This window comes from Globicephala melas, chromosome 16 (genome assembly GCF_963455315.2).
Source record: "Globicephala melas chromosome 16, mGloMel1.2, whole genome shotgun sequence".
NCBI lineage: Eukaryota > Metazoa > Chordata > Mammalia > Artiodactyla > Delphinidae > Globicephala > Globicephala melas.
The window spans coordinates 48,504,013-48,529,004 of NC_083329.1; the positions used below are offsets into that span (position 1 = coordinate 48,504,013).

The 24,992-nt window shown below is 56.6% G+C and overlaps 1 protein-coding gene across 5 annotated transcripts in view; it reads left to right on the forward strand.

Annotated features, from left to right (window-relative positions):
* The first annotated feature begins 2,154 nt into the window (after window positions 1-2,154).
* The window catches only part of GRID1 (glutamate ionotropic receptor delta type subunit 1), a 671,373-nt gene continuing 648,535 nt past the window's right edge, over window positions 2,155-24,992 (forward strand). For 2 of the 5 annotated variants that reach the window (XM_060286217.1, XM_060286219.1), the window contains exons 1-2: window positions 2,155-2,215; window positions 6,090-6,245. In XM_060286217.1, the coding sequence (XP_060142200.1) occupies window positions 2,170-2,215; window positions 6,090-6,245 (202 nt within the window). In that variant the 5' untranslated portion in view covers window positions 2,155-2,169. Of the gene's footprint in view, window positions 2,216-3,601; window positions 3,856-4,726; window positions 4,794-6,089; window positions 6,246-24,992 lie in introns of those variants that run through there. The other 3 variants (XM_030862796.2, XM_030862795.2, XM_060286218.1) reach the window with 3 other exon arrangements.

Sequence of the window (24,992 nt, forward strand, 5' to 3'; positions counted from 1 at the left end):
GATGACAGAGAAAGGAGAGGTCTGCTTTATGGAATGAAGAAGCTTTAAGTGACGACGATCGTGACTTCCTAGTGGACCACCATATTCTCTTTGTCTTGACACTTCACCTGCAGGTTTGGTGGCAAACTACTGGCTTCCAGTAGTATTCTAGTTGAGAGTGCTGATGGGCCCAGTTTATCTCTTTGCACCCTCCTTTCCCAAGGGGAAAATGGGAATATCGTCTCCTAGTAAAATGTAGGGTGCTGAGTGCAGTGCCTGCAAATGGTAAATGCTAAATAAATACGGTTATAATTAGTATAACCGAAGATCTCTTTAGAAAAAGCAATCACCTGTGCTGGCTGAACTCTGTGCAAATGAAGGATTTATTGACCCAGTTTTAATTTCTGTGAATACATCTTTTGTAGTAAGGAGCAAACCAAGAGGACCGAGTCCTGGGTGCAGCAACTCACCTGGTGCCTTGGGTAAGTTACTCCTTTCTCTGAGCCTCGGTTTTCCCCTCCGTAAAATGGGTTTGTATCATATGACCCAGAGATTGCTAACCTCTCTTCTCCAGCCAGGTTATTGGAGTCAGGGTGAACTTGTTCATCAGGTAGAGTTGCTTGCCCGGGAGCCTGGACTGGGGGAGGCAGCTTTTACAGCCCCAGAGGTTATCAGGGTCGAAAGGGACTGGGCTGGCTCGATCAATAAGTAATTAAGGTTTTGATGAATCTGATAAAGCCCCAATAAGCCAATGTCCTTGGAAGCTGGTAATCCCAACTTCAGGTGGCAGAGAGGATTAAAATAGTCTTGCCTAGAGGTAAACAGGCCTAGGGCCCCAGTGATCTCTGGGTTTGCCTCCCAGCTCTAGTAGAAATGGGACCTGTGCAGAGTATCCTTCCTGGCCAGTCAAGGTATATCTAGGCCATTCCAGTCTGGTAGGGAAAACTGGCTTGGCTTGGAAGTATAAGAGGGTGAGCATTAAGAGATGAGCATCTTGGGATGGTGAAGGACCCCGCACTGTCGGAAGTGGAGGGGAAGGTGGTGCCCAGGAGAGGAGCTTCCAGGGGAATGCCAACCTGTGTCATAGCCCTCAGGTCCAAAACGAGAGGGACCTCATCATCCAGATTAGAAACTGATAGAACTCTCCCCCAAACTATGTGTGTTTCTAGGTTGACTTCTTAATATTTGGAAGGGGGGCTTGAGACTTGTCTCACTGCAATAATGCTGCCACTACCTAGCATAATAAATATCAAGAAAAACTTGTAACTGGGTTAGAAGTATCACACGTCTACTTTACTAACATACTACAGGGGTCCCAACAAGTGTGTTTGGGGATCCCTGACCCTGTGGCCCTTGACCCCAGATTTGAGCCCCTACAGGGTGAACATACCACCATCCTTCCCAGGAGGAGACAGTCTCCATAGGAACCAAATTGCTACATAATAAAACCCATTCTTTATTCCCTTCTTTCTACAACTTTTCAGCCAGTGCATGGTAGAATTTCCAGGGAGTGAGAATGGAGGCATGGGGGGTTTGTAGAGCCCGGGAGGGGTGTGTTTTACAATTCAAGGCCCCTAAGATGGATTTCTTGAGGAAGTGCCTTTGTGTGGGCACCACACCCAGCTGGACAGCCCAGCCTCCTTCAGGCGTGGTCATTCCTCTCCTCTTGCCTATGGACCCTTCGTCCTGGAAGTCACCTTGCCAGCCCATGTGGTTCCCTGCTGTTTCTCCAACCCAGCTTCTCCTCTCCCCTAGGTTCCCCCTGCGGCCCCACCAGCCACTGCAAGGGCTGCCTCACTGTTCTCCAAGCCTGCACTGTCCCCCTCTGCACAGCCTCCTCCCACACCTTTCCAAACTAAAATTTGCCAGTGACTTCTGTGGCAGGCAGCTTGGGACACACACATACGCGCGCGCGCGCGCGCGCACACACACACACACACACACACACACACACACAGACACACATACACACACAGACACACTCACACTAAATTCTTTTTCTTCGTATCTTGGCTAGCTAACCAGCATTCAATGCCTGGAAGCCTCCCTTCCTTCTCCCTTGGTAACCTCCACTCAGCCTTTAGAACTGTCACCTCCTCCACGAAACTATCCCCTGGCTCTTCCTCCCAGGCTGGGTCACAGCCCAGAACGCGCCTGTGCGTTTATTCAGGGTCCTTGCCACATCTTTTAATGATCTGTTTAGGTGTCTGCCTCTCCTCTGAGCGGGGAGTTCCAGGTAAGGTCTGTTGCTGAGTCTCTCTGAATCCCTCACGCCTTGCGCACGGCCCTGATCAAGGCAGGGGCCTTGGGGCGCAGGCCAACGACAGGGCCAAGGGGCGCTCCCGGGCTCGCGGAAGTGGCCCCTTGCACTAGGCTCTGCCAGGCGCGCCCGGACCAAGCTTCCGCGGAATCCCGGTCCGGGAAGGCTCAGCTGTCTTCCTGAAATCTTCGGTGTGCCACGTGGAGCCCAGTCTGGAACTTGTTGTGGGGGGCGGGGGCAGGGTGGCTAGGCGTCAGGCCTGCCACTTCCACCCAGGCTGGAGCCCAAACAGCTTAACGATACATCTGGTGGTGGCTGGCCGGAGGCATTCCCGGAGCGGTGGAGAGAGCCCCGTTCTGCGCTGGCCGCGAGGAGCCGGCTCTTCGCCCTGGGCTCGCGCGAAAAGACTCCGTGCAGAGTCGGAGTCTGAGCACGCCGGTCGCTTAGAAAGCTCCTCACGTCCAAGCGCCGCGGTCACGGATGCGCCGGTTTCCGGCCATGAATTGGGCTTCAGAGTGCGAGCCGCCTGCCCGACTCCCGGCTGAGCCCGGGGCCGCGGGGTGGGGGATGGGCGCCCGCCAATGTCGGTGGGGCCAGCTAGGGTTGGAGCCCGCGGCCGCGGCTCTGCTCCGCGACGTTTGGCCGCGGCGGGTCCCTTTTGGCTCCCCTTGCGTCTCGGTGCCTGGCTCAGTGCCCTGCCCGGTCTCTCTCACGGCTACCCCTGGCCCGGCTCCTAGAGGGGCTCTCTGCCCAGGGCGGGGGTCATGGCCCAAGACGCAAGGCGGCTGAGGTCGGCGGGGGCCAGGGGGCTCCGGGAACCCTCGAGGGCAGTCGGAGGCCGACCCTTCTCCATCCTCTGGTCCCTGGCGAACGGGGGGCACGAGGCCCAGGGCCGCCAAGTCTCTGCGCGCCGCAGCCCCGGCCGGTCCCCATCGCTCTGCGGGCCTCCGAGCGTCCCTCGGGCTGGAAGCGCTGAGCACCCGGCGCCCCCTCCGAGCCGCGAGCGGGAGAGCGCCGCGCTGCGAGGCAGAGGCTCCGCAGTCACGTGGTCGAGAGGAGGGCGGAGGGGAGGGAGGCGGGCAGGGAGGGGAGGGGAGCGGAGTCGAGGGGGAGGAGGAGGGGAGGGGGCGTCCTCCGCAGTTCGGCTCCTCGCCGGGGCTCAGACACACAGCGAGCCCGGAGCCGCCGCGCCGACCCGGCTGCCGCCGCCACCGCCGCCACCGCCTCCGCCGCCTCCAGAGCCGCGGGGAGCGCCGCTGCCGCCGCCGCCGCCGCGGGCCGCCCCCGCCGCGCCGGCCTGGGCTCGGGCCGCCAGCGTCGCCGCAGCCACCAGCGGAGCGGGAGCCCGACCGCGCTGGGCTGGGCTGGACTGGGGCGGGCGCAGGGCTCAGGGGCGGGCGCGCGGGGAAAGACGCACGGGCGGGCTTCGCTCTCCCGGGGAGCGGCCCGGGACTGCACCCGGACCGGCGCCTCCCCGCTCCGCGCTGCCCTCGGCCTCGCCCCGGGCCCGGGCGGATGAGCCGCGCGCCCGGGGGACATGGAAGCGCTGACGCTGTGGCTTCTCCCCTGGATATGCCAGTGCGTGTCGGTGCGGGCCGACTCCATCATCCACATCGGTGAGCGCGGCGGGCGCGGGGCCGAGGTTGGGCGGGGGCCCCAGCGGCGCGGGGGGTGCGCGGCGTCCAAACTTGGCTGTTCCCTGGGCCGAGGGGCTCGGCGGGCGGTGCTCCCCCGAAGGGCCGCTCCGCGCCGCCCCGCGGAGATGTGCACGGGCCGCGCCGCGCTCCCGCGGGCTCCCGTTGCTCCCCGGGGCTCCAATCCCCGCCTCGGGGCCCCGCGGCCTCTGCCGACACTTAGGGCCGCGGCTGCGGGAAATCCGGGGCTAGGCGCAAGTCCAGACCCGCGCCCCTGGCGGGGCCGTCGGCGGGGTAGGGCCAGCCCTTAGGCGCAGCTCAGAGCAGCGGGCGCCGAAGGCGGCAGGGCCCGGGGTCTCGCCAAGTTGGCAGGGCAGGATTCAAGAGGCCCAACCGGAACCGTGCGTGAATGTGGGTGGGTGGGTGTTGTCAGCGTGTGTCTCTGTGTGCGCTTGTGGCTCCGTGTTGGTGTCACTGCGAGAGGGCGTTGGGGTGTATGGGGCCATCAGAGCCTGTGTTGGTGCGTGCATGACTGTCAGCCTGTTAGAGTGGACACAGTGTCTGCCTGTTTCTCTGGTGTGTGTCTGTGTACCTCTCTGTATATGTGTGTGTGTGTGTGTGTGTGTGTGTGTATCTGGCTGTGGCGACAGCAGCCCAATCCTGGACCGTCCCAGAGTTTCCTACGGCCCAGGTCTTGGGGGCCGGCACATGGTCTGGGTGGTGGGAATCAGGGAAGAAGCCTGGGCTGTGGTGTGGTGTGTGGGGGGAGTGTGTGTGCGCGCGCTGAGCGGGAAGAGACCGATGGAGGGAGAGAACCGGCAGAGGAGAGAAGATGAGATAGAGGAGAGGAGGAGGGGGCTTGTCGCTGATGGGGAGTGTGTGGGAGTTGGTAGCAGCAGGGGAGAAATCCCAGGAAGTTGGTACGGGCTGGGGGACTGACAGCGGTTGCTTTTGGGGAGCCCGTCTGCAGTCGCTTTTCCAGAAGTTGGGAAAGACCAGCGAGCCCAGAGAGTCTGGGGGGTTGGGAGGTGTGAGAAGGCAGGGATGATGGGACAGGCGAGGCCGGGGTGTGATGGGTGGTCAGGGACTAGGCCTGGGCTTGGTGCGCTGCAATCCCCCTGCAGGAGTCAGGGGCCGGGGCCAAACCTGCTTCCCAATGGTGGTGGAGGTTGCGGGGGGGGGGGGGGCGCTTGGGTCTCGAGGTCAGCATTGCGGCTCTGGGTGTAGCATGGAACAGGACCTTCCTCCTCCTGCCCAGCCCCCAACTCGGGGAATCACTGGGCCCAGCCCTGGGACTGTGGTGACCCTCAGGGCCTGGTGAGGGGGAGGACTCCGGAGTTGTCCAGGCTACAGGGCCAGGTTCGGTGAGTCCCACCGATCCCGGCTTCAAGTGCTGAGAGTCGGCCACGGCGGTGCTAAGAGCGCAAAGGGCCAGCCGGAGGCCGCACCAGAGGAGCTGTTCATGGTTCTAGAAAGCCCTTTCAAGAGCGGCTCCTTCTGGGCTCCTCAGCCCTGCTGGGTTAGAAGGCAAAGGGTCTAGGGACATCCTCCTACCCACCCACCCCTAACGTACACGGCAGGAGAAAAAGTGGGGAGGGATGGAAAGCAGGAGGCAGAGCCCAGGGAGCCAGGCTGGGACTGAGCTGCCTGCTTGCCTGTCATCGGTTATCAAAGGCCCCTGCGTAAAGAAGCCCCCTGGCGTAGGAGAGCCACTGTGGACCTGCTCGCTTAGCTCTTTGCAGGGGGTGGTGCGCAGGGCAGAAGGAAGTCATTGTTCCATTTTGGGATTGGGGCTGGGGACACTTGCCTGCAGGGGAACTTTGTGGCTCCTGGGATAGGACTCACGGGGCCATGTCAGGGCATTTAGGTGCTGCCTGAGGTCACAGCAGCTTGGCTCAGTCCATTATGTGGGGCATGGTTGATACATGAGGTGGTTTGGTTGTGAGACACTTGTGTGACCTGGTGGCAGCATATGCCATGTGCATGTGTAACTCATGTCGACTGTGTTGGAATATTTGGGGGGTGTGTTTCTGTGTTGGGGGACTGAGGAGAGCCTTAAACTATCCTATCAGGCTGAAACCGCAGCCCAGAAGTCCTGCCACCTGGCAACCTGCAGTCCTGCCAGCACCATGACCAGAGGGCCAAGGCTGGGGTAGGGGTGGGGTGGGGAAGCGGCCCCCTCTAGGCCTATAGCCTTGACCCCTCCTCTCCTCCAGGTGCCATCTTCGAGGAGAACGCGGCCAAGGACGACAGGGTGTTCCAGCTGGCCGTATCCGACCTGAGCCTCAACGATGACATCCTGCAGAGCGAGAAGATCACCTACTCCATCAAGGTCATCGAGGCCAACAATCCTTTCCAGGCCGTGCAGGAAGGTGAGTGGCTGGCCACCATGCCCAGGGCTAACAGGGCGGGGGGGCCTGCCAGCAGCGCTGGAGCCCTGCAGGGTCGCGAGGGGCTGGGCCACGCAGGGTTCCCTGTGTGCCTGGGCAGTCACGGGGCCGCGCACGGTGCGCGCTCCCTCCCCGGCCCACCAAAGCAGTGGTGCGGGAGTGCCTTGCGCTGCGGGGCTGGAGCGGAGAGCTTGTGAGCGGGGAGCTGGGCTCCTCGCGGGGCGTGTCTCGGGCTTGTGCGGCTCCTTTCCAGCTGGGTGGGCGCGTCTGTGAGCCGCGCAGGCGTGTGTGGCTTAGGGCTGTCTGTGTTGTTTGAGTGTGGGTGGGTGTGTCCTCGAGCAGGGTACCTGTGTTGGTGCACCTCCCCTGACCTGGATGGGCCAGTGTCTTCTTCGCTATCAACCGAGGAGCGAGGAGCGTGTGGCGCCCAAGCCCGTGAACGCGCGGCATCTCTCGCCTCGAGGCCGCTCTGTGCCTCGGCTGGCTGGCGTTTCTCGGCCGGCGGCGCTCCTCCTCCGGGTTTGGAGGAGCCGTTCTCCCTCGCGGTCCCCGCCGTGGGCGGAGGCGTCCCCGCCGTGGGCGGAGGCGTCCCCGCCCGGGCCGAAGGTGGGCGCTGTTTGACCAGAAAAGCAGCGGAGTTGGGCCAGGCCAGGCTGCGGGGAAATCCTAGCCCGTGCCTGGGCCGCTGTGGTCCGCAAACTCGGGCCCGCAGGCAGAGGCAACAAGTGCGAGGCTAAGCGCAGAAGCCCCCTCTGCTCTTCCCTACTCTCTCATTCGCTCACCTCCCACTTGGCTTGAGCCTGGGCTCTGGGCCTCGGGTATCTCTCCCACGATGCCTGCTTCCTCATCAGAGACTAAGGCTTTCACTGCCCCTGATATCTGCCTGGCCCAGGGCCCCTTTCCTCTCCTCTGCCCACATATCCATGGTTTCTCCTAGTTCCGTATATCCAAGGCTTTGACTCTGAGGCCCTCGCCCAGGAGTATTGAGGACAGAGGCCACAGCTGGTAGCCGGGATTCCTCCCAGGAGGAACGGACAGGACAGTGGGTCAGTGTAGGGAGGAGGTGGGCTGGCTGAGGGCTCCAAGCAAGTTACCCTCTCCCCGCCCCTGGGCCCAGAGCCCTCCTCCGGCTCTAGGTTATATGTTGGCTGCTGGTTTTCTTGTATCTCCAAGGATAGGGTGACTCAGTGAAGGCTCTGGTCTGGGTGCAGAAGGTCAGAACTGGTGCTGGGGAGAACTTGGTGCTGGAAGGAGGTTTTGGGGAGTCTGCTATTCTTGCAGAGGAGGGAGAAGGCCCAGCTCTGGGGCCTGAAAGTCCAAGGATGTCTTGAGGTACTTGTGAAAACCTGGAGGTCTGGATGTGTTTTGGGGGTGGTGGTGAGTGGGGTGAGGCTGGTGTTGTCTGTCAGGGGGAGCTGCCACTCCCATCCCTGGCAGAGGTCTGACATTCATTGAGGTACGAGGGAAGGAATCCCTGTCCTTCTTTGCTGTCTGATCATGTCCTACCTGCAGTCCCTGCCCCCGCATGCCCTGCCCTTGGACTTTTTTTTCAGCGTGCCCTCATCACAACTGTTGCATGTGCTTGGGGTGGGCTCTAGCCAGGGGAGGGTGGGACCTCCTTAGGCAGGAGTGACCCTAGCTGGGGTGGGGATCTGTGGTGACACAGGCTTTTCCAGTTACATGCCACAGTTTTCACAATGCCTCATGCTCCCTTGACACTGTCCCCATACACTCGTCTCTGTGGACATTTATTCTTTGTGCTTGGGAGCTGAGGACGCAGCTGGGGAGCACCTGTTTCCTGCCCCAGGGAGCTCACAGTGTGGCAGGGATGCCGCCTGTGTTTGCCATGGCAGTTTGGCGCTTCCACCTGCTCTGTTGACATACCTTGTTTCCATTGACTTCCCCTCGGCTGTGTTGACTATTCCATGCTCATTCATTTTGCTCCAAATGATGCCCATTGCCCCCCCCCCCGCCCCCCTCCAGCAGCAGGTCCCCAGAGACTGAAGCTAATGCTCTTGCCCAGGGTTACAGTCTCAGGCAGGTAACACACATGGGTGAACTGGGCAGCTGGGCCTGAAAGAACCTGGAATGTGGGGTCTGGAGAGGTCATCTCTGTCAAAAGGAGCGGCTGTTCCGTAGCTTCAACTGACTTTACCATTTGGGAATGAAAATCCTAGTGTTATAAATGGGATGATTTTTTTTTTTTTTTAAGAGGAGCCCCAAATCTGGACTTTAATGTAAAACCTGATTTCTAACTGTGCTCGACGAATCAAACAATTTGAACAACACAGTACAAGCCAAATAAAACAGAGCTTCGGGCCGTTCAGCCTTCAAGCCCTAATGCAACTTTGTTCTGGAGGCACAGGGCTCTACCCAGGGGCCTTTTCTGGGTCTCAGTTTCTCTATTTTTATAACTGGAAGAATGTCTCAGGCTCCAAGCATGGCAGGCTGACACAGTCTTGGAAGCGTGTGAGTGAGTGTGTGCGTACATCCAGAACTAGAGAATTGGAAGCTGATGGCTGACAGTTGTCCAGGTGGAGGAATACTGACCAGGTGGTGTTGGGCTACCCTCTGCCCAGAGGGTGTGTGCAGGCTAAAGTTGGTATGCTTTCAACTGATCAGCCCCGTGGGCAGAAATTCACATTGTTATCCCATGACCTTTTGAAGCCCTGGGATGTTACCAGGGATGGGACTCCTCGAGAGCCTCAGGGAGTACAGAGCGGGGCACAGAGGCTCCTCCTCCCTGGCCTGAGGCTTGGTGCAGCAGGCGCTCAGCTGGCTGGGTGTCCTTCCTTCTGCGCTCTGTGGGGTGCTGTCCATCCCGTGGCTTAGCCCTACCTGATAGATATCTCATCTCTCGGCCCTGCTTGATAGATATCTCATCTCTCTCCTGGGCTTGGACAGTCCCAGCAGCAGGACATGGGTGGTAGATGCAGCTCGGATGGGAAAGGAAAGGACTTCTTGGCTGGGGCAAAGGCAGACTGGGGTTCGGTCTCCATCATGGACTGGGCGAGCTCCCAGTGACAACCCCCCCACCCCCGAGGTGGAATTGGGATTGAAGTGGTGCTGCCCCATTTTGACTTGAGAGGTAGCACCATGCAGGAATAAGAGCATAGTTCTTGGAGTCCAAGAAACTGGGTTCAAATCTTGCTTGCCTCATGTGCAGTGTGATTTTGGCAGAGGCCTGGCCCTGTTCTGAGCTTCTGTTCACATATCTGTTGAAAGGGAACAATCACAGTACCTGCCTCCTGGAATTATGGTGAGGATTAAATGAGATGAGACATGTATGAATTGTCTGCAGAGGGCCTGCAGTAGGTGTCCAGTAAACATGAATTCCCTCTCCATTTCTTGACCAGCTGTGAATCCATCTCAGCTTCTCCTGAGGCTGTTATTTTCAGCTGCACCGTTGGTTAAGCTAGTGAATTCCTTGAGAGCGGACCCTAACTGACCTTTTCATTTTCAGCTTTTTGCTTAACTTTTCCCCTCCTGATTATAAAAGAAATGCTTTGCTACAATGAGCATGAATTAATTTAAAAATGAGAAAAAGGAAAAGGGCAATGCATGCTCATTATATAAAATGTGGAAGGTACAGGAAAGCATCAAGAGACAGAACAAAATCGTTTGGAATTCTACCACTGTTCTTTCCTTCTAGTCTTTTTTCGTGCACTGAATTTCATAAGTGCTGAGAGTTCCTATTCTGTTCAGTTGTGTATATATATATATATATATTTTCATTTAACATATCATTGGCTTTTTTTGAAATCACTATGAACTATTTGTAAACATTACTTTTAATGGCTGCATATATTTTCAATATCCAAAACAACTTATTTTTAAAAATGCAAACATTTATGTTGGGATATGCTTAAGTATTTAATGAAGAAAACAGGAAACCCTACTTTGGCTTGTTGGTCCTAAGATTTATACCTGCAGTTTTTTCAGGCTGATTTTGTATCCATACAAGCTTCTTACAAGTTACCTTTTGAGGTAGTTGGTCAGTTTATGTAAAAGATTGGATCACTTTTTAATAAAGTATGCATTTGGTGAGGATTTAGCAAATGATAACACAGAAATGGTATTTAAATCTCTAAAAGGCTGTATCTTAGATTTAGTTGGTAAAGTCCATATTAACAATAAGTGTGAAAATTTGTCTTCTAGATACTAGATGAGATACTAATTTGTTAAATAAAAAATTTTCATATTGCTTTAGAGTGCCTGCTCAAGGAGAGGATTATATAAATGCATAAACGCATAAAGGAACTGCCTGAACATGAGTCTCTTCCGTTCACAGTATTATCTTTTACTGTAAGTGAAAGACTTGAGTTATTGGTTATGCTGTAGATATATCTGTCACAGAGTGGAAAGATAACAATTTAGGGAAGAGGAAGAAAAAAGGAATATATGTGATGCATTATTCCTTTTAGTTACAATAAACACAAAAGTGTTTTAGGAAGACAAGGTAAAAATCACCCAAGTATAGCTTGGTGTTCACAGAATACAGCAATGAAACAATGAAATAAGAGGAAAATAAAGCACAGTAAGCTTGGTGGTGTCCATCTGATGGCCTTGCTCGTATTATACTGGTCACTCCTAGGTGGTCACCCTGCCCCTAACGCTCTATGACATCTGCTAGACGGTTTCCCTCCCTGAGCTTTGATGCCTCTGGTGTCTTCCTTGATTTCCCTTCAGAATTATAGGTCCTGCTGAGGCTGTATTTTTGCAGCCTCTGCTGGCAGACCCACTGTTCTCCCTGATAACGGTGTTATAGGTCCCTGCCTGGGAGATACTGTCAGCATTTCCCTGGGTGTGATGTTAGAGTCATTAAAGATGCTTGCAGGCCCACACCATCATTCCCATCCACTCAGCTGCATAATTTTTCTCTTGGCGTTGAAACAAATTTTACCACAACTTTGCTGGTTAAAAATGGGAATGTAGGGAATTCCCTGGGGGTCCAGTGGTTAGGACTTGGTACTTTCACTGCTGAGGGCCCGGGTTCAATTCCTGGTTGGGGAGCTAAGATCCCACAAGCCTGTGTGGTGCGGTCAGAACCAACAACAAACAACAGCAACAACAACAAAACGGAAATGTTTTATCTTACAGTTCTGCAGGTCAGAAGCCTGACGTGGGTCTGCCTGGGTTAAAATCAAAGTGTTGGCAGTGCTGATTCCTTCTGGAGGCTCTAGGAGAGAATCCATTTTCTTGCCTTTTCAGCTTCCAGAGGCTGCCTGCCTTCCTTAGCTCCTGGCCCCCTTCCTCCATCTTTAAAGCCAGCGATGGTGGGTGGGGTCCTTCTCACAGCAAGTCACTTCTGTCCTCACGCCCACTCCTCTGATTCTTCTGTCTCCCTCCTCCCAGGACCCTTGCGATTACATTGGGCCCACTGGGATAATCCAGGCCTATCTCCCTGTCTTCAAATCAGTTGATTAATTCCATTTGCAACCTTAATTCCATTGCAGCCTTGCTTCTCTTTTGCCATGTAGCCTAGCATATTCACTGTTCCAGGGGTTAGGATGTGCATGTGTTTGTGGGCCATTTTTCTGCTACCGTGTTGGCACACCTGGCAGGTGCCTGTTGTAGGCAGTGCACATAGTGACCCTTCCCTTTCTTCCGCTCGGTTGGCTGCACTTTTGCTTACTGTGTGGCATCCTCTTGTCACTTGGGGCGTATGGCCATTGTTCCCCTGTCTTTCAGACTCGCTCTGGAGGTGGCACACTGCAAGTCTGCAGGCCTCTACTGACTTCCCTGTGCTCTCCAATGACACACTGACTTCCTTCCTGGGGCCTGCAAGCTGCTTGTGCCTAAGGAGGTTCCTAGAGGAATCTGCTTTGTGAATAGCTAGACTGTAAGTCTGTGCCACCATGCAGGTCCATGACCTCCATTTCTTCCAGGCCAGGTTCTTCAGACGCCCCTCCTCTCCCCGCCCTCCATCCCGCTCACCTAGAGCACAAGGTGAGGGTCCCTACAAAGGTCAGTCTTTCTCAGCTGACACACAGGGTCTTCTGCCAGTGATGTTTCAAGCCAGGAGATGGCTGTGGCCACGGCTGCAGGTGCTGATGGCCGCTCACTAAAGTTGGGCTGGGGATAGGGAACCATCTAGTCCCCTCTCTGGATTTCTCACAAGCCTGTGTCTATGTATAACTGCCAAAAGTATAACTGCCATCTTCCCTCAGCTGGACTACTGGGCTTCAGAGCTGTCCTTCATTCTAGGGTCACTCTTGTGTGTCCAAACACACACACTCTCTCTTCATAGACTGTACTCCTGCCCTCCCCACATCCTCATACTTAATGGGTTCCAGAGGCTCCCTTTTAGTATCCCTATTGCTGTAGCCTTGCCCCCAGATTGGGAGGTTGGACTTAACTGGCAGTGAACAGATGGGCCTCTCATGCCAGGCGTGTGGGTTGGAGGCCGTGGGTCTAGTGAGACACTTTTCCTCATGCTGCCTCCAAGCTTCTGCTGTTCCCATTCCTGGTGACGTGGGAACCTTAACAACCTTCCTGTCTAGAGTAGCACGTTGGGGCCATTTGTCCAGGTTTCTCTTGGAGGATAGCTAAGGCTATCCCTTAACACTGAAAGCCACATCTTGTAAGGGCAGACAGACTCCTTCCAAATTCTTGTAGTTGCCAGGTCAAAAATCCCCTTGCCTTGGCCCCTATATCAGCCATCTTCTCTCTTTACGTGGCCTTTTCACTACCCAGAAAATTCTGTCACCTAAAAACTTGGAACATTGAGTCTGTACTGCTTGTTCCCAAACCATTTCTAACCCAGTCTGATAACCTGGATGTGAATCTTTTTAGACTTGGCCACGCAGGGAAGTGCCTGTTTGTTCCTACCCTTTGGTTTTGTTCTGTGGTTCCCTTTGTATCGGTCAGGATAGACTCAGTTATGCCATCGTAACAAACACTCTCCAAGTCTAGTGGCTTAACATAACGCACACTTATCTCCTGCTCATGCTACGTGTCAGCTTGGAGCTTGGCTCATCATGGTCGCTCAGCTTGAATATTGCTGGTTGCTGTGCCAGAGGGAAAGAGAGCTCTAGGGGTCTCCACCTGGATGTGACACATGCCACTTCTACTTATAATTTATTGACCAGAACTAGTCATGTGGTTCCAGCCAGTTGTAAGGGATCCAGGAAGCACAGACATACTGTGTGCCTGGGAAGAGAGAGAGAACTGGAAGTAGTTGGTGAATGACACCAATATCTACTACTCAGGTCATGTCAAAACAACCCTCCCATTTCCTTGGTGACCCGTTAAAACAACAAAAACAAAAGAAACAAAAACAAGTAGAATTTTAGGTATTGGATCCTGGTTGGACCAAATCCATGGCTCCCATCAGTTCCCCTTTGCCCACTCATTTACTTGTTCCCCTGCTCCAGAAAGCCCCAGGCAGCCCTTTGGTGTAGGGGGACGTCAGGAAGCCTGGGTCTCCAGCCCCGCCAGACTCTCAGAAGAGAGCCAGTCTGTGTCTACCAGCCTTGTCCTCTGTGAACTAGGGCCTGGATGGGCCCAGCTCTCCCAAGACTTGGGCTCAGTGCTTCCTAAGGAATGAGGTGAAGACTGGCTATTGTGGCACCAGCATCAGTGACCCCCACAGTTGGACTTAAGCAAGTCTGTGTTTCCTGTGGACTCAGCAGGACTCCCTGTGGCCCTGTTTCTTCTACAGACACCCCCTGCCTCCTCCCAGTGCCCTCCTCGCCCCTACCTTCCCCCACAGCAGCAGCTCTCTCTCTTTTGCTAAGGCATTGGGCTGGAGTGGAGACTCATCTCTGCCATGGGCTGGCCTGTGACAGCTCCCTTCTCTGGAGTCTGGCCTCTCTGACAGGCTTGGAGCCCAGGAAGGCAGCTGGGTCTGTGTTCACTATCCCATCAGTTGGGCTCTCCTAAGACCTTCCTTCCAGCCTGTAAACAGCCCGTTTCCTGGTTGATGGCCACAGGTTGGGAGAGAAAGACCCAGGGTTCTCCCTTCCGGGCCTGAAGCACAGGCAGGGTAGCTGGGAGGTGGTTAGATGGCCCTCTTCTGTCTGTTTCTGGCCCCGATCTGGGCAGGGCAGGCTCCCAGTGGGTGAAGCCAGGGGCTGTCAGTTGGGGCCCAGGGCGGTCCTTATCCCAGGCTGCACCTCCTCCTCGAGCCAGACCTGGAGTATGTGGCTCTGGCTAGTCCTGTGTGCCTAGTTTACTTCCCTTACATTAGTTCTTCGCCAGACCCACCGGAGGCAGCTAGACACTGTAGCTCCGTCTCTTTCTGCGCTGTGCCTGTTCCCAGCCAGAGCTCAGCCTGGCCCTCGCATGCCTCTGCGTGAGGTTAGACTTGGTGCCTACAAGCCCAATTGGGGGCAGAAGGAGTCTTGTTGATCTCACGCACAGACTGGGGTTCCCGTCCCTGCTCTGCTCTCCGACTCTGGGCAGGTTACCTCAGTTTCCTCGACTGGAAGATGGGAATGATGACACAGAGGACACTGTGATGGTCAGCTGAGGAAACGTACTACAGTGCCCAGCCAAGGGCCGAGCACAGACGTTGGGATGGTTGTCATAGTACCAGCCTGAGTGGTCCCAAGGGGCTCTTGGCCTCCTTCCGCTTTCCGACCTGGGCTGGGCGGGCTTTCCCAACCCCTGCCCTATTTAGGGTGGCTTGGAGTTGATCCTGGCCTTGCTGGTGTCCAGGAGAGCAGGTAGGCAGGTTGCTATCGATGACATGGTTTACGTGGAGGCTGCCTGGAGCCACCGCTGTGGGCTGGGGCTCCGGGAACCTGTAGACCGTCGCTGCACGGAATTGCAGTCTCGCTGCAGCCTTGCTGTTCTGAGTGCGCAGAGCGGCCCGAACCCAGCCAGCCTGGCCCCGCCCCTGAGCAGCTGGCCATAGTACCCGTAACTTGCTCCTTTTGGTGGAAAGGGGTCAGGCAGGTACGGGTTCAGATCCCAACCCTGTGACTGATTAGCTGTGTGGCCTTGAGAGGCCACTCGTCCTCTCCAAGCCTCAGTTTTAATACCTGTGAAGTGGGCTACCTTGGGGTTGTGGTGATGGATCTAGAGAGGTGACTTACACCTGGCAGGAGGGAGGCTGTGGGCATGCAGCAGCCCACTGGGGCGCCCAGCAGAGGCACACCGAGGGTGTGGGTGGTGACACGCAGTACACTAAGTAGGCATTGGTTCTCTGTGTCCTGGCCACCATTTGCTCTGTTCGCCTGTTCACCTGCCAAGGGTACATGACACCCCTTGGTCTCTGGGTCCTGCCTGGGTGCTACCAAACCCCAGGTCAGGGCAGAGACACGGTCCCTGCTGGCTGGACACCATCCCCACCCCCACCCCTTGGCTGGAGCTCTTGGCTTGGCCTGGCCATGTGCCCGCCCTGATGTGGCCTGAGGCCCTGCAGACTCGGCCTGGGCCTGGCCTGGCAGGCTATCTCCGTGCCCTCCCACTCCCACGCAGCCCCTCCTGCTTGGTACAAAGGCAGAGGCTTTGGGTCTTGCCCTGGCTCTGTTCCTGAACCGGGACTGGGGGCTTTCTTCCATCCTTCTGTCTGAGCACCCAGAGACCTGGGAGGGAGGGAGAGGCCACACCCTGGGCCCTGGTCTGGGCTCGGGGCTCCAAGCTCTGAGACCTGAACTGGGCACTGGCTGAGGCCCCTGCTGCTCGCCTCTGTGGTGTCCGTCTCAGGAGGTCGGGGCCGAGCGCTCAGGAGGCCCTGACGTGGCTCGGCCCTTGGGCCCTTGCTGCCGGCCCTGTCATGGCGGCAGGCATCAGATGCTGCTCCTTTTCAGTCCTGGGTGGTTCCCAGGGCACCTGCCCTCACTCGCCTCTCCCTCCCTCCCTCCCTCCCGGGCTCTGGTAGCCCAAACGATCCAGTGGCCTGCCCCCAAGTCCTGTAGGCTGCCAGCCCAAGCCTAGAGCTCTAGGGGAGCATCTCTCCCTGTCACGGGGCCCCAGGCTGGAGCCTCAGCTCAGGGCTGACTCGGGGCTTTGCCTACCTCCTGGATAAAGGCTTCTGAGGGCTGAGGCATGACCCTGCGCGACCCACAGCGCAGAGCTGGGCTGCACAGGGCGCCTGTGGCCAGTGTTCCTCAAGGGACAGGCAGGGGGTGGCCATGCCTCCGGGGGAGGGTGGTGTGTTGGGCAGTGCCGAGGAGGGGGGACTGTCCAGCAGCGGGGGTCGGGTCCTCTGGCATGCCCTGGAATCTGGGCTGAGCACCCCTGCCTGTGTGTGTGTGTGTGTGTATGTGTGTGTGTGTGTGTGTGTGTGTGTGTGAATGTCCGTGTGTGCCAGTATATGGGTGTGCAGGTGTGTGCATGGGTGTGAGCGTATGTGCACATACATGTGTGCACATGAGGAGGCTGTTGCAGATGTCCACGCTGCCTGGGCACGTTTGGTAGAAGGAGCCGCAGTTCCAGCTGCCACTGGGAGCCAGCCCAGGAACCTCACCGAGGGAAGGAGTGCAGTGAGCTTGGCAGCTGTGGTCTGCTGTAGGCTCCTGGTGATGGCCTGTTAAAAAGCAGAGGTGGCTGTCAATACCCAGTGTCTGCTGACACCTGTGCCCAGGGCTGTATGAGCATCATCTCTGGACCACCCCAGGGAGCACGGGGATTATATGGCGAGCAGAGCGAAGCAGGGATTGCTTCAGAAACGCGACGGATTGGTAGCTGAGCCAGCATTCCCCTTGTTCCTTGCCTGCCCTCCCACTATGCACATGACCCTCCCTTTATCTCAGTATTTGTCCAGTTCTCTCCACCTCTACCACCATCTCCCCAGCCTCAGCCTGGATCCCTGTGGTCACTTACTCACTGTTACCTGCCTCTGCCCTCCTCCCTTCCAGGCCTCTGTCTGTGTAGCAGCTAGAGCTATCAGAAAAATCAATCCAGGCACCTCCCTCTTCTGCTGCAACCCTTCAGTGGCTCCCTGCAGTACTAAGAATAAAATCCAGACTCCTTGCTAGAGCCTGCAAGCCCTCAAGTACAACAAGGGCTGAGCTCACTTGCTTCACTGCTGCCACTCCTCTTGACCTCTTTGCTTCAGCCACATTGACTTGCTTCCTGTGTCTCCAACAGTTGAAGCACGCTCCCACCCCAGGGCCTTTGCACATGCTGTTCCCTCCAGCAGGAAGGCTCTTTACATGATAGGCTCCTTCTCAGCCTCAGCTATTCCTCAGATCTCACCTCCTCAGAGAGGCTCCCCTTGGTTCCAAGTAGGGCCCCTCTTATTCTGTATCAAAGCCTTCTTTTCTTCTTTGCATGCTTCCTCACCTGCAATTGTGTTATTAATTTATTTGTGAGGAGCGTCAGGTCTGTGAGGGCAGGGGAGTGTCTGTCTCATCCATAGCTGAGTTCCCAGAGCCAAGCCTGGTGTGCAGCTGGTCATGGGTGCGCAGTAAGAGCCTCTGGATGGATGACAGAACGGATGGACACATGAGACCTCTGCTCTTTGAGGCCCCCTCAAGCTTGTGGTCCTGCCTTCATGCTCAGAGCCACTCGGAGTCCCACGTCATGTGGGGCCTGGAGGCTTGATGCATTTATAGCAGCCCTGTCCTGCCACCTGAGGCCCACTTATGCCAGCGGTTCCCTCCTGGTCAGCTTCTAAACGTGAGGACCTTTCTCCTGGCAAGAAACGCTAGGAGCAAATACCACAGCCTCTCCCTGGCAGTGGCCACTTCCATGGGGGATTCCAAGGCCCAGCACAAAGGGTACAGTCACAGTGGAGGGGTTTCTCATGCTCATGGGCTGGGGCAGGAAATAGTTTTGGAGGACCCGTTTCTGGAAGGCGTTTTGCCGCCTGAGCTGCGCTGGCAGGGGCTCAGGGCCATTGGCCTGTCCATCCGCTCTGAGATGTGCCTGTGCGGGTGGGAGTGGGTGGTGAGGGAAGGGAGGCTGCCCAGGGGAAGTAGACATTCCCCCTGGGCTCCAGGTGCTGGCCCTTGGGGGCTGTGTGGGCTGACTGCTGTCTGGGTGTTGGGCATGAGCCAGGACCTGGGTTTCCATCCTCGTCTCTCACCTGGGAATCCTCTGGTGGGCTCGGGAGCCGCACCCTGATATGTGGCCTCAGTCTCCACATGTATGAAATGGGGATGACGTCGTCCTAGCCAGTGCCTCTTCCAAACTTGGGCAGGGAAAAGGGCTGGGAGAGGGCGGAGCAGCTGCAGGTGCGGGACCGGTGAGCCTGGCAGCTTGAGCTTGGAGGGGAGGGCACTGCCAGCCCTCCCCCAGCACCCCTGCGGGAGCTGGTGAGCAGCACCCATTTACGAGGATGTAGCCGCCACCCCAGACACGTTGGCTTCGCGGGAAGCAGGAGTTAGAACCCTTCCAGTGAGCTGGGGCTGAAGGGGCTTTGAAGGTTGTTAATGATGGAAACCTCATCAGGAGAGGCCTGAGCGTGGCTCAGAGGACCGACTGTGTCAGGCTCCTTAGCTCCTGCCAAGAAAATGGACTTCATGAAAGGGAAGATGGCGCGTCTGTGATGGGTATCAGCACCCACTGATCAGTACTGGCGAGTGCTCCAGGGGAGCTTCTAGACGGCGGACTGCAGCTAGATGGGACTACATGTGCGCTCTGCTCCAACCTTGCCTCTTTAGGAGGCCTTCCCTGACTGCTCTGCTCCCTTAGCCGGGGTGAGGTCTTCTCTTGGCTGCCATGCCATCCTTCATGTCTCCCCTTGTGTCTCAGTGGTTGCCTGTGAGGCCTGTGAGCTCTGCATCTCAGGATTCCCAGCACATGCAGGGCTGGAGCAAGTGTTTGTTGAGTGGCTGTCTGACTGTACTGATGGCATGTACACATGTGGGTCTGCAAACACACACGGGAGTGCATGCCTGTGTGTCCTGGCGCGCTCCCAGACATACCCCTGCAGACGGACTGAGCCCCTCCCTGGGGGAGCCTGTCAGGTGGCCTGCCAGGGGTGTGCCTTGAGGACCCCGCTGGGACCGTGACAAGGTGGCTGAGCCACGGCACTGTGGGGTATGTGGAGAGTTTCTGCCTCTCATGGCCTGGGAGGAAGTTGTTGCCCCCAGGTGTGTTTGTGGGACTGCTAAGTTGGACCATCTGAAAACACCACCGCCTAGCAACCTCACATCAGGGAATCCCGCCGAGTGTCTGAAATCATGCTCTGTATTAGTCAGGTGGGTGTCAGGAATACTCGTACTGGCCTAAGCAAATAGGGATATTAATCAGGCCGTGTAATGGAAAAGACCTGACGTTGCGTAACTTCAGGCATGGCTGGATCCAGGGGCCCAAACGGTGTCCTCAGGACACCGCCTCCTTCTCCACACCCTGTCCCTGCCTTCCTCTGGGCAGACTTCCTTTCCAGGCAGCCCCATCCACTGAGAGCCCCCAGGCTGTTGTAGGCTGATGTCTAATCAGCCCAGCCCCCTGGTCCTTCCCCACGGGAAGAGGGGGACTGTTGAACAAGAGTCCCACAGGTGTCCCAGGATTGCTGCTCTTTGGCCTGGCGTGGGGACAGGCTCCTCCTGGAATCAGTCCTGGTGCCAGTGGAGTGGGGTGCCCTGATTGGCCAGGCCTGCTGAGGGTGAAGGGGCAGAGCAGACCTGGGTGGGTGGTGTCACCCCGGAAGTAGTAACAGCTGCTCATCGTGGGGCTTCTCTGCCCACAGGACACTGGGGACTGGAACTGGGCTGGAAGCCCTGGGGCCACACCTGGTGACAGGACGTTCCCACACAGTGGGCTCCAGGAGACCTCAGACCTGGCTTACTCAAAAGCTCTGTGGGGCAGGCAGTACTAGGAGGGTAGGAGCCAGGCTCTGAGCTCTGTGATGTGCCTATGGGCGGCGGGGAGCAGACAGGATGGGGGCCAGGCAGGGCTGGAAGGCTTTCTGGGTGAGGGGCACTTGTGCTAGCCCAAAGGCCAGGAGGCTTTGAGTGAGGGAAGCCTGTGTTTCAGGCATGGGGCAGGGTGAGCTGAGCTGTGGGTGGCATTTGGGGCAGTGAGGGAAGGGTGGGAGCCAGCCTGGTGGGGCAGGGACTGGGGGATGGGAAGGGGGCAGGGGACCTGGGGCCTGAGCCCTCTCCCCACTGGGTGTCCTGAGGGTTCCTGTGGGCGTGGCGTGACCTGGACCTTCCTTTGCACCCCCAAGTCCCGAAGGGAGGCAGGGCCTGGTCCCCAGGGTGGAGCTCACTGCCCTGTGGCCTCCTGCAGGTCCTGGGGTGTCTGCAGTCCTGCCCCTTACTGTGCGTGCTGTCAAACTCTATTTGAAGGAGGGGACAGGGCAGTGGGTCTTGGCCTTACACACTTGGCCCCCACTTTATATGTAGACACAACCTATAGCCTTGGCCCCAGACTCAGCCTTTTCCACCCGGGGTGAGGGGGTCTTTCCTATCCCCCCACACACCTGTTTTGGGCAGGGGTCTCTGTCCCCTTCTTCCAGATGGCCCATTTGTGGCCACCCCTGGAGGTCACCCAGGTTCCAAGGGAGGGGAAGGGGTCCTGGGTTGGCAGCCAGAGACCTGGCTTGCCCCAGCAAAGCAGAGGGCCAGCTCTGCTCACCCTTCTGTCCGGTGGGGACACTGTCTCAGGCTCCCGCGGACCCTGGGAGGCTGGGCCGGTCATGGCAGAACTAGGAGTGCCAGGAGGGGCTGCCTTATCCTCCTGGGCAGTATCTGCCCCACCCTGAACTGGCTAATTGAATAGAAAACCTCCCTACGCTGTGCGGCAGAGCCCGGGCCCTACCTCATCTCATTAAGAAGTCCCCTGACAGTCTCATGAGGTGGCTGGCTGCTCAGAGAGGTTTATCTCTGCCACGTGGTGCTCAGGCCCCCGGGGGCTGGACCCGGGATCAGGCCCCCTCCCAGCTGCCCTCCAAACGGGCTCAGGCAGAGGTGAGGCTGCTCAGCTCTGGGGCCACCAGCGGTCCGTCCTTAATCGGTTATGGTTTGCTGGACTTAATTACTTTAAAATTATTAACCTCAGCCAGAGAAAGCAGGCGGGGTGGGGGGTCGAGGAAGAAATGTGAGCCACCCAGACTCCTCCCTGCCTCCCAGTAGGTGAGCTAATGGAGGCGCTCATCACCATAGGTTTCCTTCATTTCAGCTCTGGGCGTGCTGCTCCTCCAGTTCAGACCGTGTTCAGAAATGCGCACTTCTGCTCCACTAGGAGGTGTTCCTGGCTGGGCCGTGAACTGTCATTTGGTCCATCCCCCTGTCCCAGGCCCCTTGGTTTTCCCTCCTCAGACACTGAGCTCTGGAGTTCAGTAGAGAGAGGACAAGGAGAGCCAGGCGTCACTCACTCTGAGACTGGGGTCTCCAGAAAGAGCCCTCCCTCACCTTGGCTGACACGGGGACCACTTCCTTCCCAACTCGGGAAAGATGCTGCATACACCTAGCAGCTCTGAGCTGAAGTAGGCTTACGTTCTCCATAAGGAATATTTCTCTGCAAGGAATATTTCATCTCATCAGTAATGTGAAGCAGTGGAGCGGTGGTACGTGCATGTTCTAATTCACAGTTTTACAGTAATTAAAAAAAACTCAAGATATTGGTTTTCTTTGCATTAGTGAGATGGTGGTAGGCAGTAAAGCCCACTGTCTTCTTATAATCAGATTTAAGTTGTTTTAATTATACAGCCCATATTCTCCCAGTAACATACCATCTCTGTGAGTTAATGGGCTTTGAAATCTCCTTTTGTTCCATACACTGTAGATACAGATTTTTTGTAAAACGATTTATTTTATATATAGAAATTCAGAAAATTAGCTATGAGGTAGCTTCAGGTGAATATTGTGTGGTTCTGTTATGTTAGAAGAAGGTAAATAAATCTCTACAGAAGACCCAGCCCAAATTCCTGGATGGAATTCTGAGCATCTCCCTGTCTCTGGAACAAGGTTTTCAGAGCACAAGTGAGGTACAGGGCTATCAGTGGTGCTCTGACAGCAACAGAGAGAACATTCCTGTGCTGTATAAATTTCTCTGTTGATTCTTCAGTCAGGATATTGGAAAGGAAATGTTTGTTCATTCATTCATGCATTCATTCACGAGTGTCTACTGTGGGCTTGGCCCTAAACTTGGGGAAACACAGCAAGGAAGGCCACGATCTTTATCCTTAAAGATCTGGTGCTTTCCAGAGAAACAAGCATTTATCTACATGACTCTCAAATAAGACCTTTTCAGTAGTCAGCGCTTCTGTGGGTTGGCTGGCCATGCAGGCCTCGCAGCTCACAGGGCTCCCTGTCTGTCGATGATCTCTAAATGCTGAGGAGGTGCACAGGGTTCTGACTCAGGTTGCCCCTAGCAAGGGAGCATTGTGGCTCTCTAGGGCTTCCTGGAGGGTGGGCTGGGCCAGGCCAAATCTCCTGTTCTTCAGACCCAGGGCATCCCTCAGCCCTGCCATCTGCACTCTGTCCTGGGGCCCTGGCCCTGTCTCAGGACCCCCTTGAGTATCTGCTAAGGCCCAGTCTTAGGTCGGCCTACCTCTCAAGTGGGTGAGGCTGCCCTACTCAGGCCAGTGGAGTAGCCAGAAGACTCCCGGGTCCTGATGGCCATTGGCTGAGGATCCGGTCGGGAGGGGGTGTGTGTGTGTGTGTGTGTGTGTGTGTGTGTGTGTGTGTGTGTGTGTGTGTGTGTGTGTGTGTGTGTGTGTGTGTGTGTGTGTGTGTGTGTGTGTGTGTGTGTGTGTGTGTGTGTGTGTGTGTGTGTGTGTGTGTGTGTGTGTGTGTGTGTGTACTGGAGGCAATGGGATTCACCCTTCTTGGTTCCCCTGGCCTGGAGCTGACCCATTACTGGAATCAGCACCTGGGATCATCCGGAAGTACTGTGTGGCCTTCGTAAGTTGCTGCCCTCTCTGTTCCTGATACTGGCTGCAGCAGGCAGGGTGTGCAGTGGTGCTCCTACCACAGTCTCAGGGAGATATGCCCTCCAGCGTGAGGGCAGTGAGACCCCTTCCTTCTCTAGCACTTTCTTCTTGCCCCTGCTCCTTGAGTCCATGGGCACTGTGTTTGGAGCCCCGTCAGCTAAGGGTCTCTTAGCAGGGCCATGGGAAAAGACCAGAATCCCCTCAAGGGTTCAGGAGTAAGCAGGATGAGCCAGCTCGGGAGGTCCAGCTGCCTCACACCCAGCCTAGACCCTCCAAGCTAAGCTCCCCTGTTACAGAATCCCAGAACCGTGCCTTTGAAGCCAGACCCAGCTCAGAACCTCAGCCCAATGCCCCACTTTCTGGGTGGGCAGGTGGGGAAGAGGGGCGCTGCCTCACTGCTGGAGGTTCCAACTCCACAGGTGTAAATGCTGGACCCACTTGTTGTGAGATGTGAGTGAGATTTCGTGACATGTGGCCTCTTGCAGTGTGTCTGGTATTTACAACTGGCGAGGAGTTCTGTACTTCTGGAAACTGTAAGAAAGGGGATGCCTGGGCTGAGGGCGGACTGGGGACTGGGAGCCCTACAGCAGAGAGCTGCTCATCCTCACTGGCTGCAGTTTTACCCTGAGCAGGGAATAACGTGTTGGTAGGAGGGGTGCAGTGTGAGTGCCCAGAGTCCTGACTGCGTGAGGGGATGCAGCTGACACGGGCCGTCAGCCACAGGGCTGTCTGTGGTCCTTCTGGCTTGTTTAGTTGGGCAGTGGAGGCCCTGGGGGATCTGCCAGCATGTCGTATCGCGATCTCTGTGTCAGCAGTAGGATTTTCTCTCTGTCCCCAGATCACCTTGCTCCCTTTTTTTCTTGTGTTTGAAGGGCTCATGTTGAAAGGTGGACCTGGGGGATCAGGGACAGTCCCTGCAGGAGGTGATGTCTTAAGTCAGGCCTGAAGGATAAGGAGGACTTTGCCAGGGAAGGGATGGGGAACAGCATGTGCAAAGGCTGAGAGGCAAAAGTAGGGGTGCCCTGGGGGAAGTAAGGGCAGGAGTGTGAGGTGGGCAGTGGGAGCTTGCAGAGCCTGAGGAGCTCAAGAGCGTGGAAACCCTCCAGGAGTTTACAGGACTGGAGGAGCTGGACTGGATTTGTCAGCTGTAGGGGCTGGATGGGAGAGGCCTGGAGTTGAGGGGAGTAGGGGAGGGTCCACCTATGGCCCTCAGATACAAGGGGCCTGAACTAGGCGGGCAGAGAGCTCTGCCTTTTCCTTCCTTTGTGGGCATCCTCCATGCATTCCTCCAGGGCCACCTCCTCCAGGCAGCCCCTCTGGTCTCCAGTCCTCACCCCAGCAGCTCTGCCCTGATGCCCCTGCAGGCTCTGGCTGCCTTGAAAGCTCCAGCAGGCAGGGAGTTCTTGGCCACTTTTTTTTTTCCCTCCCTCCTTCTCTCCCTCCCTAATATTTATTTTCATCAAAATTATACATGCAGGGGCTTCCCTGGTGGCACAGTGGTTGAGAGTCCGCCTGCCGATGCAGGGGACACGGGTTCGTGCCCCGGTCCGGGAAGATCCCACATGCCGCGGAGCGGCTGGGCCCGTGAGCCATGGCCACTGAGCCTGCACGTCCGGAGCCTGTGCTCCGCAACGGGAGAGGCCGCAACAGTGAGAGGCCCGCGTACCGCAAAAAAAAAAAAAAAAATTATACACGCAGATAGTTGAAAGAGTTGATGACTTCCACAGGGTTAGAAAAGCAGCAGCTCCTCCCCCCTGCATTCTTCCCCTCAGTGGCAGCCCCTGTTCCCTCTTAGTGGATGTTGGGTGTTTACCTGCACATTCCCCGGGGCACCCTGGATTGCAGCCCTTGGCTTCTCAGTTTGGAGGTGGGGACTCTTGGGACCTTCCTGGCTCCATTCAGGTCCGACATTTGTGATCAGTAGGTGTGATGTTCACATGACCACTGGATTC